Below are 13,428 nucleotides of genomic sequence, written 5' to 3'. Positions count from 1 at the left end.
TCTCTCTTTACAGAAATTTTGTGTTTACAGAATTAAAATACCGATTACTTATACTGAAACTTACTGTATCTCCTAAAAGCTTTCCAATCAACATATTTTATTATAAAATATCCTTTTAATTAGTTCAATTGTCGAGATATTTATAAGCAACTAATAGTTCAGACATTTAAAGCTAACTTTATCACCTTCTTGAGTTCTCAGGTTTGTTAGAGGGACGTATGAACATCTAACCTATACTCCAATACTCGTTGTTGTGTTCTTGTTCATTAAGTCTTGAGGCTGAATCTTTACACAGCTTTCTCTCAGCTTTTTGTTGATGCTAGAATGTGGGATATTAGCAACATGGTATGTAACATTGACTAGCGCTTGGTTTGTGACGGCCTTTCCTTCACAGGCAGGTGGATGTCCGTGTTTGTCTACGTTGGAGCAAAAACCAGCTGTGTTGTGTTTCCGACAGCCAGTAGAACTGAGCCTGTCTGGATCTCAACTCCGTGTTGCTAAGCAACGGATATTTTTATCCAAGCTTCATTTTCATGTCAGAAAGTAATCCGCTACGATGATATCTTGAATTTTAACATTTCCATTTAATATCAATTCCTTGTGTACCTGCTTGCTCCAGAACATCTAAATAAAATAACAATTATTGTTTTGTTTTATTTCTTTCAGAAAAAGAGGGATAGAAGTTGTTCAGGTAAGTGTGTTTCTACTCTTTGTCTATAGCTATTGACACTCCCAACAGTTCTATGACGTGAATAGAATTAGTCCCCAATTGAATCCTGCATAGAAGTGCAACAGTGACTGTCAATGAACAAAACTTTCACTTTGAAGCAAATAAAATGCCCTACATTTCATAATTGTTAAAAGAGTACACGATCCTCTTTGTGGATGCTAGCCAAACATAGTAAGCTAGGACAAACGAGCAAATGCTAAGGTACAATCATATTATCCATGTAGCTTCTATAAAATTCAAGTTTTTGGGGGAGTCGTCCCACTTGGTGGCCATAGATTCAATGATTTAGATGAAGAGCCAGAATATCGACGAACCAGATTGTTAAAAGGACCTGGCAATGAACTCTTAGCATCCGCCTTTTACAGCCTTAGCTGAACAGAACACCTTAGCAACCACATAGCTTCCTGTCGTTTCCTCACTTGCTCTTGACGTCATCATTTTTTATGTGCCTGTTCACTGGGACATTCACTGTAATCTGGAGGTCACATCAATGCATGCGAGTATCCAAAAACCCAGTAGTCCCCTGAGGCTGACCTCACGTTATTTTAAAGTGTGGGAAAAACAAAGGCAGGACTCTATGGTGAATAAATAGGCAGGCACAGGCCTTTCCGAATTCCCTTCAGCCCCCACAAAGTATTTAAACGAAGATTGTGAGAGTTTCCCATCGATTTATCTTGTATATAATGAAGGCTAATTATATTTAGGGATGATTCTAAATGGCTTTGTCAAAAAATGTTTTAACTACACCCCAAATATACCTGTCGCAGACACCATTTAAGTTGCATGTTTAGATTCTACAGTGTGTTACCCATTTATAAGTTCCTCCAATTGCAAAAATATTAATAAATGACAGCAGATTTGGCCACACTCCAACCAATCGTGCTTTGTCTACAGCTAAATTACAGCACAATTATTAATGAATTCAAATGATTTGATTATTTTGTGTTAAATTGGAAAATTGTTGAAGTTATTGTTGAGGGATTATTTTCAACATTCTCTTTTTATAAATAGGAGGTCCAAGACCAATGCTGCTTAACGTTAGAAAAGTAATAAAAACTTATTGGATAATGTTTTACGGTGTTTACCCTAAAAGAAGAAAAAATTGACTTTAGGTCTCCTAAATAAATGTATTTAAAAAATGACAAATCTGAAATTTGTGCAGATAAGAGACAGTAAATATTGCAATAATTAATATGTCTGTTTTTAGGTCATTTGTCATGTCTCTTTAAAAATGTAAGCACATGCGTGTGGTGTTCTGCGTGTTTGGTAAGGGATCTCCAAGAGGCCAGGAACTTGTTTTTAAATAAAAAAATGAAAATGTAACGTTTCATTCTCATTTTAAGGGTTTTTATTATTTGGATAATTTGTAGTTTGGAGGCTACATTAGAGTCTGTTGCATAGAGCTGAATGAACAATAATATATTTAGAATCCTCTCACGATATTTTATTTTGAAAAACTATTAAAAACATTTTTGGGACCCCCCCATAAAAACATCTCTTGGTGGAGACCCCCCAATAAGACTCATTCAATTCTTTGTTTTTTTAAATATTTTTTTCTCCTCTACCGTCATTACATGTTCACAGTTCTTGTCAGATTATTACGTCAAAGCTGTAATGCATCCAGACACATTAACCCAGACAATGATTTCATCAGGATCATTTACTTCCTGAACGCTACATGATTCATATTTACTTCTCTTTCTTTGAGGCTGTTGATGTAAGGCTCCATTAGGGTGAAGAGTATTTCCTGTTTCCTTCAGATGCTACATTGCTTTCTTTATAATCTTGGTCAGTTGTCTCTTTTGTGGGCGCATCTGCATGGGCATAATGAGGGGAATCATGAAACAAGCATTTCTAAGGGCACTTCCCTAATCATATGCATATCATGCTCAGCTCTTTACTGTGGTGATCTTCAAGTGCTTCTCATTAGACTCTAGAGGGCTAGTATTTCCCATCATTATGCTTTTTATACTCATTCCCTGCTTATTTTTCTTAAATGGATTCAACAAACACAAATACTTGGAGCGTGTCAATATTTCATGAATGAGGGGAGATTAAAGGATGGTGACATCAGCAGCGATGGATTTTACCCCCTCGTGTATATTTGGTTTCAGTGTTTGGCGTTTATGGCCTATCTGCTTTTAAATTCTTGTTTTTGTTTGCAATTGTGGTATACAAATATCATTTAAAAACAAGTTCCTGGCCTTCTGTACACAATTCATCAAATTGAAATTGAAAAATGTAATAACGTGCTCTAGCTCTAAAATGACTTGACTCTATTACTGATGTTACTTTGGTTGCATTGACATGAAATATTGTTTATTTGTTTCAATCTATCTGCTAATTCTGCTTATGGTTTCAACTCTAAATGACGTGAATGGGATTCGCTGCACTATTCGTCTAAATTCATTATTAGGCTCTCACTCTGCATGTCTCCCTCCGTCAGCCATCTGCCCACTGTTTCTTACAGCGGGAATGAGTCATCATCAGTGAAGGACTGGGTCAGCATCTGACCCGTGCCTGTTTATTCCTGTCATACGCGCTTCTTATATTTGACTAATGACAGGAAAACATTGTCTGATTTTACATAGATATAGATTCTCTAAAGTTCAGCTTTTTTTAGCTTGTGCTTGTGTGTAATATTAAGCAGAAATGTAAAGACACTTCATAGCAGCTCACCCTCTGCCAAACACGCACAGACAGACATCACAGGTCATGTTCTGCCTTGGGATGTAGGCAGACAGACGTTGGTCTTCAGTTACTTGCGATGTCTCAGTTGGCGCACGGCATCATGAATAATAATAACTGATTCATTGTGTCACTACACAGACAAGGAAATCGAAGTGAATCTTGAATGGGCTATATGCACGCGTTACTTCTGCGTTTCATGGAAGGAAACCCTAGGCAGTTTTCGGCTGGGGAAACTTAAAGCAGAGAGAAATGGGAAACACAATAGAAGCATAAACATGAAAATATTGCAATAATTAATATGTCTGTTTTTAGGTCATTTGTCATGTCTCTTTAAAAATGTAAACGCATGCGTGTGGTGTTCTGCGTGTTTGGTAAGGGATCTCCAAGAGGCCAGGAACTTGTTTTTAAATTAAAAAAAAGAAACGTTTCATACTCCTGTTAAGGGTATTTATTATTTGGATAATGTGTAAAAAAAAAAGGCTACATTAGATTCTGTTGCATAGAGCTGAATGAACAATAATATATTTAGAATCCTCTCACTATATTTTATTTGAAAAACTATTAAAAACATTTTTGGGACCCCCCATAAAAACATCTCTTGGTGGAGACCCCCCAATAAGACTCATTCAAAATTCTTTGTATTTTTTATTCTTTTTTTCTCCTCTACCGTCATTACATGTTCACAGTTCTTGTCAGAATAAAAAACATGATTTTTGAATTGAAGTTCTTGTAGTTTTTTGCAAATAATCTCTTCGTAGGTCGGGTAATAAATGTTGATGATCAATATATTTTGTTTTCTATTAATATATTAATGAACAAGTTTTAAGATCTTACAAAAAAGGTTTTTGTCAACTTCACAGAAGAAATATTTTTGTTTGCGAACTCCGGAAGCGAGTTAGCATTTTAGGACTTCCGGTTCTATCGCTCCAAGGTCTTTTTGAATGGGGTTTTGGTTAATCACCCCAAAAAAAGGTCTATGGTAAACAAAACCTCTACATTTTTTTATAAAGTTTGAAAGAGTTGTCGGAGGCTTGAAGGTTGAGACGTTCATAGAAATATATATATATTACCTAGACCTCATTGTCCACTGAATCGTACGTCAACGCCACCACCATGTTGGTGAGGGCAAAACCCGACTACAAAGAAAATCAAGTGAATGGTGGAGCAGCAGCTTTCTTAACTAATTTAAATACTTTTCTATTTATGTGGAGTACAGAAACACTTTGATTCCAGTTAAAGATGGTTATAGACCTGAAAATGTATTTGTATACATAAGCTTTCGGTCGAGGGAACCACTTCAGGGCTAACTGACGAAAACAGGTCAGAACAGCGACAGATTATTAAACTTCAGCCAATTTATATAACGATATAAATACTGTATGTTTTTTTATCTCCATTAAAACGTATTGTTTTTACACATTGTCATGCAGTCTTTGTTATAGCAGCGCTGTAGTGGTTAATGTAAACTGTGAGCTGTTAGTTAAAGTGGCTTTTAGTAAACCGTACAGCTCAAATGTAAAATATTTATTAACAGAAAGCTAAACCAACCATACATACTGATGAATGCGTAGCGAAGAAAACAAATACCAGCGATAAGTGTGTCTGATTTGATCACTGTATCGATTATATAGTGAGTATTTCTGTAGTATTATATTGAGGGAGCTCCGTCTCCTGTTACCTTATAGGACCAGTGTGTGATATAGAAGCCACTGTTTAGCCAACAAACTGTCTAAGAGTAAGAGTTGTGGTTATTGTACCATCCTTTACACTGACACGGTAGTTGGGACATGGAAGTGCTTCCACCCTCCACATATGGCCTTGTGGTGGAAAGACTTGTTCGTGTACAGTAAGCGTGAGATTAACAGAGACAGAACAGGAGTGTCAGCACTGCTGGATGTAAGCTTCACGATCTGGTTTGGAGTTGTCTTGACGTTGACGACCACCCGGGTGGTCCTTTCTGGATTTGGAAAGTGGGAAGAATAGAAATAAATATAAAGCCAGTTTGGGCATTCATCAAGGTTCAAACATTATTGTTACCATAAATGCAAGGCCAAACATGGGAATGATATCACATTGTAGCCACTAGTTCTTACTCACAGGTAGTGTGTCTAGCTTCTTTTCTGTTCCACTTATTTGATTTAATATGAAGTCGTTCCAAACCTAGGACTTTTGTTTTTTCATTTTTTTCACTTTTTGTTGGGGTTATTCAGGCAGCTGCAGGGAAAGAGTATCAGCGAATAACTTCAATTTGAAGCCATTAAATCAGAAGCCATTTGAAATATTAAACATATAATATCTTGACAACACTGCTTTTGTCTCATGGTCTGAGTGCATAAGATGACCTTTCACCTTTCCTTTAACCTCAGCTTGACTTGAGCAAGCCGTTGGAAGATCAGGGTCCACTGGATGTCATCATTCACAAGCTGACGGATCTGATCCTGGAGGCGGACCAGAACGACACTCAGTCCCTGCTGCTGGTCCAGCGTGTGCAGGTGAGAACCGTACGCTCAGCTTATCGGAGTTATTTTGCAGGACAGTGGTCTGAAGCTTTTGCCTAGACCAGATAAAGTGAGCAGGAATTTGATCTAAATCAAGTTTGTCTTTATCTGATTCAGAGCTCTAAGTGAAAGAAGAATAGAACGAAGCAATCAAAGAGTTATGATGATAATCGGAAAATGTGTTTGCTGTATGTTGATGTGGCACAGTTTTATCTGAGATGCCATCAAAAACCATAGATATAAATAACTAGATGCCGCATTCAAGTGCGGCACGTAGACATGTCCGCCATCTAGGAACGGTCCACTGACGTCACTCACAGTTGACTAAAAGGCCCAACACTGTGCTGCGCAGCTATGGCTGTGAAAACCATTCCCGAAAAAGGGGATAACCTTTCATTGTATCTTGTGTTAGTGTGGCAGATATTATGTTTGAGTGTTCACAACAAGAAATATGTTTTCATAATCATAATCCTCATCAGCTTTATTAGCGTTAACGGACCGGCTCGCACCGTTCCAATATGGGGGACGACCTATGTATAGCGGCTCACCGAAACATTGATGTTATTTATGTCTATGTTAAAAATACCAAAGATGAGCATACGTGATGTCCTTTAGATATTAAAACAAAAATATAATGCATAATAAAATTCACTAGCTAGTTTAGCGTCGTAGGTTTCCGGTTTGTTCATATAACGTTCCATTTATCCCATATATATACATACAGTACGTACACACACACACACAGTAGGTTTCTATACATTACTGGGACTCTCCATAGGCGTAATGATTTTTATACTGGACAAACTGTACAGTATATTCTATTGCCTTCCCCTAACCCAACCCCAAAACCTAGCTACACAGAAGACTTTTCTGCATTTTTACGTTTTCAAATAAACATCATCAAGTTTTAAAATGACACATTATTAAACAAACTCAAAGACCTATTTATTTTATCAAGCTTTTGGTGTTTGATCAGGTCTGAGAATTGTGAGTGATTCGATGATTGATTCTTTTAGTCCTATGGTTTTATGTATTTTATGTTTCTATGTATTTTTAGTTATTTACTATCTATGGAGAGCACTTTGGTCCATTTTAATGGCTTTGAAAGTACTTTATAAAAAATCGTTGAGTTGAGTAATAAAGTGTGTGAGACTTTTACTGTCATTGTGGGGATGTTTGGACCCCACACTGTATAAAAACAAGTACATACGCACACACACACACACACACACACACACACACACACACACACACACACACACACACACACATACTGTACATATAATATATATATATATGTATTATTATTATTATTACACAAAAACTTTTGCTAGTTCAGTTTAGATTTCAGTCCCATTTCATTGTCTTTGTATGAAATGTCACCTCAAGCATTGACCTCTAACAGGCTCAGCACTCTTACGTTCTCATTAATGTTCTTAAACAAAGCTCTCTTCTAAGACCGAGCTCTCACAAAGAAAGCTCTCATGTATATTATATTGATTTGCATTGATCTTAACAATGAGATGCAAAATCACACACACTTTTATGGTTGTTTGCACGATAAAATCTTTCTCTCTCTGTTAAAAAATGAATATCTTACATGCATTTCATGAGTGCCCATTCTTTGGGGTCAAACCCATGATCTTGTCATTGCTAGCGCAGGGCTTTACCATATGAGCTACAGGAATCTATTGTCACATTTTCACATAATTTGAGAGGTTGAGTGAATGAGGACAGTGGAGGGAGCAGTGAAAAAGAAAGAGACGTGGGTGAATGGTTATGTAAAAGTAACATTCTTGCAGCATTTCATTCAGTTGGCGTGAAGTCTGCATGTGTGCATGTCTACGTGTGGCGTGTTTATACATGTACCAGTTCATACATGTAAGATAAAAACCTTTTACATAACACCTAGTCATGTTTAAACTTGTACAAGTAAGAATTTCAATTATTCATGTTATGTTTGTTTTCCACTGGTGTTACAGGATTATATTGACGCTCACCCAAAGACCATCATTCTGGATCCACTTCCAGCCATCAGAACTCTGCTGGATCGCTGCAAGTCTTACCAGCTGGTACATCGGATAGAAGACTTCATGAAAGGTACTCTGACCTGATTTTAGCTGTATTTTTGCTTTTCTCAACCATATTCCTAACATGACACTCAACAAGCACGACCCAACAGTTGAATACATTGAGAGTTCAGGATGAGTCATCAGTATCTCTCGTCCATTTTCCCTTGAGAGCATGACTGTGTATTTTAATGCTGTCAGGCATGAACTAATATCCACAAAACTCCAATTATAATTTCATGTGATCTGTCAATATATTTTCTTTTAATGACTCCCCCCCCCCACTTACAGCGTTTTCTTCTGCCCTAGTTTACTGACCGGGCACGTATGTTAATGTCTATATTTGTCTTTGTGTGTGTGTGTGTGTCCGGACTCTTGAACCAGACATGACAGATGGTTATGTAACACAGTCATCTGTAAGCCCCAGTCTGCGTCTCTGCTCTCGTCCTCTTATCACAGCGCTCCCAAGAAACATGAAAGAAACATTAAACATTTTCACATAGAAACATTTAAGCACGCTGTAATATAAATTGAATTCGGACAATCCGCATGCGTTTTTGGCCCATGTCAGTGCTTATTGCTGAACAACCAAATTACACTCTGGCCATCTGTCACCCTCTCTGTTTCTCTCTCATTCTCTCACAGTCACGGCGGATATAGCCTCACATCCCTCTCTTTAGCAACAGTGAACATGCCTGACAGTGGTTGCCATAGCAACATGCACGACAGCCTCTCTTGATCACGGGTTCGACTCTTTTGGCTGAGGGTTTGAGTCCGTCGCGAGTCAATAGAAATGGGCACTGATTCAAAACCTATTGAGCTGTCTTCAGCTCAAGACGCATACCAACTCCATGGTGAATAATGTGCGATCTGCTTATTCTTGCTGGTTGTAGATAAAGGGAAAGTTTGCTCCAAAACGAACAATCCTGGACCTGTTAATTCACTCTCATGCCTTTCAAAACTTGTACGTATATGAGTCTTTCATCTGTGCAACACAAAAAATATATTTTGAGAAAGGTCCAATGTTGTTTGGTTACCAATGTTCTTCAAAATATTTTCTTTTGTGTTCCACTGAAGAAAGAAAGCCTTACAGAATTATATGAAGGTGAGTAAACGATGAAAGACTTCACATTCAAAGATGAACTATCCCTTTTATAAGGCTTTCCACCAGCGGTCAGCATTGCACAGGAAGTCGCCCCCTCGTTGGTGTCATAATGAACGCTGTTTCGCGTCTGTTCACACTCATTTCTGTGTCACTCAGACCGTTTCCTAATGAGAAGTTAGCGATGTGATAAGTAGCTATTCTTCTGGCTTTCTGCCATCTACGTACATGACTGATGCACATCCTGAAGGGCTTCACTGTCCTAAACACTGTCCTCCTCTATCTTCCGTTTCGTCTGCGGAGACAAAGCAGGACCAGAATTTACACTTCTGAAATACTTTCCCTCCGTTCTGTTTATGTAATTCATGTACAGGACTCCATTTGTTTGTGTAGTAGACAAGAGGCCTTCGGGCTTTATAAGGCTACGATTCACACCTTTATTTAATCTGTAGATGGATCCACTTCTGTGGTAACCTGCGTGTACTTTCCAGAAGGATTCTTTTGGGTTTTTCCAGGAAATGTTTATTACACTGTTATTTGGAAAAGTGCCTCCCATATACGTATGAAAGGGAAGATTTTGATGTACACAAGCCAAATTGGAACTGAAGATGAGGAACAAAGCAGTGCCTAGTGTTTACATGATTGGGAAAAAAAGAAAACTTTCAGAATAGAATCGCAATATAGCACAGTTTAGTTCCTAAAATATGAACGGCCCACATTTGAAGCGTTGTTCTTTGAAGGTTTGTACTCCCCCAACGTTGCATTTACCTATAGCCCAGCTGGAACATCTGATGTTCTACAGGGATTGTGAATTGGGTTAGGCGATGTCTACCAAATTGGCATCTGATGATGTCTACAGAGAAACCTCTTTGTCGTCTTTAAACAAGCCGTGGCGTTATGAAGTGAGGCACGTCTAGGCGCGCGCTGCGCAGAGACACATGCATGTGTCATCTGTACATTGCGAGCTTCTCAGTTCTAAACTTATGCGCGTCTTCTTTATACAACACAAGCCGAGCAGACGCGTCTTCTTTATACAGTTCTAAACAGTTATAAAGTGCGACGTATGGAAGTGTTTTAATGACATTAGTCTTTGAAGCAAAAAAAGCATGTTGAATTACCACTAATCAAAAATAAACCTGTTGGATTACCAGTGCTTGCATGTTTAGAGTCTGCAATTCAATATGGTTGTACAATAAAAATGTGAATATTTCATTTTGAAACAGTTTCACTGTTTATAAATTCAATAATCAAAATTCACCTTTTAAATTTCATTTCAAAAAAAATCTGTAAAACAATTGCGTCCACAAATTCAGGGGTTCAAATTCGACTTGGAATTCAAAGTTTCACATCCAGGAATCCCAGGAGAAGCTATAGAGTGCCGATTCAGTCAATCCATGATCTCTACCTGCTGCCTGATCGTTTCACCGCCAGATGGCAGGAAGCAAGAAATGCAGATACTTTTTTACATGTTTGCCACACAGTCCACTCATCTGCTCGATTAAGTGAATCATTTTTTTCGTATAGATCTCTACTTATGCATTATCAATTTTACTGACGCTTGCACTGCCAGCAGTCCGCACAGACACACTCTAGACCTATTATGCTCAGACTTTGAGTGCCCTCCTGCTCGGGCTTGAAGGAATTAAGTTATTTTTTACTTCAGCACATAATGTTCAGATGAATAGTATGCATCATCAGCATTTACGTGACATTTATTGTGTTTAAAGGGGTCAAATAACTGAGATCTCAACTAGCAGGTTAGACTAGACCCGAAAAATCTTGTGCAGCCTGCAGCCAAGCAAGATGCCTCATGGCGTTATGAATCTAACAGCTGTAAAATGGTTTTTAAGTGCAAAGATACAAACTTTTGTTGCATGCTGTGTGCGTTTCCCAATGAAGTGCCACACACTACACGCCAAATAGCTGTTCATGTAATGCTAACATTTCAATCACTCACGGTATTAACCTAATTATGTCTAGTTTGGTGTAACAAATATTTGTTGTTAACCTAACCATTAAATTGGTTTAATTTGTGTTTTTCGGGTGGATTCGCTAAAGCACATTCATTTTAAATTACCAGGGACCAAAAACTTATAATCTTGTAAGATTTGCTAAGTGCCTGTATCCTATCTATCCTTTGGCGTCCACGGACCACCATCACGGCCGGTGTACCGGTGTAACTTTAAATGTTGCTTTATCTTCAGACCAAATGATTAAAATGAGTATAGCCTACACCTTCTTAATAAAGCGTAGGCTACAGAAATGCAGAAGAGCCCTGAATATGAACGCAAAATATCACAATAAGAATTTTAGGATGTCCAGCCGTATTTCTCAATACCAGAACTAACATCAAAGACAAAACAATGACGCGAGTAAGGTAGGTGTCTTTCTTGTTGCAGTATTTCTGTTTGTTTTTTATTCATCCGTCCATTGCTATCTTTCCTATTAATGTAAATACCAAAATAAAATGTTTTATTTTAATTTAAATGGTGTTATGTAACCAATGTAATGCTTTAAAATCATGTTGTATTGTTTTCTGGCCCATTTGATCAGAGACCATTGCATGTGTCATTCAAATAGCTTCATGCAAGTAGCTTGTTTTATTTTAAAAACTCGATACAAACCGTACAGTTCAGTAATAAACTCAATGGACAAGTGGACTTTTCTCATCCCCGAAACTCAAACCGTTATTTGATGACTTAAGATGCTTATCAATAGCACGATTTTATGTTTGTTTTTGGCATGCTACAGAAATGACCTTTTGCATACATATGATACGCATGTGTTTTGCGTGCACCTTTCGTGTACACCTACTTAACCCACACCATCTTAAGCACTATTGTTTTGCTCCTGTATCACATATCGCTTTATTGCTCCTTGAACTCTTTATAAGTTGCTTTGGAGATAAATGCTGGTAAATTACTAAATGTAAATGTATCACATGCACGTGAAAAGTAATGAATGATTATAGCAAACCAAATAGAAACATAAACTCGTACTATAGATACTATGCAGTACTAGGAGATCAGGTTGGATATGTAAATTATTAAATTAATATTTTAAATTTATTACTAGTCCACTGATTCCTGGCCACCTGGAATTGTCCCCGTGCTCCATGTCCGTTCTAGGGCTGATAGTGGTGAGCTAAGCTGCCAGTACATACAGATCTATGAGAACAACTAAGTCCACTTAATGGAGCAGGTGAGAGGACTGTTTGGCAAAAAGTATCTGTATTTCTTGCTGTGATCTTCGTCATCTGCTGGTGAAGCGATCACGCAGCAGGTAGAGATCATGGATTGGCGAAGTCGGCGCTCTATTGCTTCTCCTGGGAAGTTTGAATTTCAAGCCGAATTTGTGGAAAGACACTTTTAACCGAAATAATATGAACTGAAAATTTTCTGTTTAATATTAAAGGTTATATTTTAAAACCAGTTGAATTTTTTTAAGGAAATTTATTGTACAACCGTATTATATTGCAGACTTTAAACATGCAAGCACTGGTAATGCAACAGGTTTATTTTAGCTTTTTTGCTTCAAAGACTAATGACATTAAAATACTTCCATACCGACGCGTCTGATCTGTATCATGCAAGCTTATATGGCCCTTTAACCTTATTTATATTTGTGTACAATGCAATTTGAAGCACAGATCAGCAAGAGTCACGTGACCAAAGTGAAGGGGACAGTTTTTTGAACCTGGGAAAATTTCAGCAGGCTTCGCTTAGCGTTTTGATACTGATTTAAGGAGGGGGCAAATCCGACTATATTGTCACTAGAACCCCTGCCGCAAGCAGTAAACAGTTATTTTATCCACTTCTTCCAATACACGCCTCACCGTAGCGAAACAGTCAATCAGAGCAGAGCTCAACATTAATATTCATGACCCTTCCAAATAAGCCCAATAAGTGTCCTTTCTGGAGAAGTGTCTGCTCTTCCGAATTCCACCGTGTAAATAGCGAATCCGCCATGGCGTGAGCACAACTGGCTCTTAAAGGGAATTGAAGATGACACTCTGATTGGTTCATTGCAAGTATGCCCAAAAATCACCCATTACTCATGAAGAGAATAGGGCCCATTGTATAATTGAATTCTTTGGCACCTTTAATATTGTAAAGTTAAACATGAGCTTTAAATGACAAGCCAAGACCATTTGAGTCTCTTTAGATTATAGAACATGTATTTAGAATACACAAACATGTATCCATGGCATTATTGCTTGTAAGAACATTTGGTTTGTCATTTCAGAGATTCTGTTGAACACAACTTTCTTTCCGTGGAGAGAAATGAAATGCCAAAGTTAACATTCCTTCAGCCACGTGTTTGCTTTTACAAAGGGAT

At 37.8% G+C, this 13,428-nt stretch overlaps 1 protein-coding gene across 2 annotated transcripts in view; it reads left to right on the top strand.

The window, feature by feature from the left end:
• Positions 1–13,428, top strand: part of itpk1b (inositol-tetrakisphosphate 1-kinase b) — a 30,816-nt gene that overhangs the window by 9,462 nt on the left and 7,926 nt on the right. For both annotated transcript variants that reach the window (XM_079458578.1, XM_079458577.1), the window contains exons 3-5: positions 667–691; positions 5,788–5,913; positions 7,902–8,019. In XM_079458578.1, coding sequence (XP_079314704.1) covers positions 667–691; positions 5,788–5,913; positions 7,902–8,019 — 269 coding nt within the window. The remainder of the gene's footprint in view (positions 1–666; positions 692–5,787; positions 5,914–7,901; positions 8,020–13,428) is intronic.

The sequence above is a fragment of the Barbatula barbatula genome (genome assembly GCF_947034865.1).
Source record: "Barbatula barbatula genome assembly, chromosome: 6".
Taxonomy (NCBI): domain Eukaryota; kingdom Metazoa; phylum Chordata; class Actinopteri; order Cypriniformes; family Nemacheilidae; genus Barbatula; species Barbatula barbatula.
This window is presented reverse-complemented; position numbering and strand designations above follow the sequence as displayed.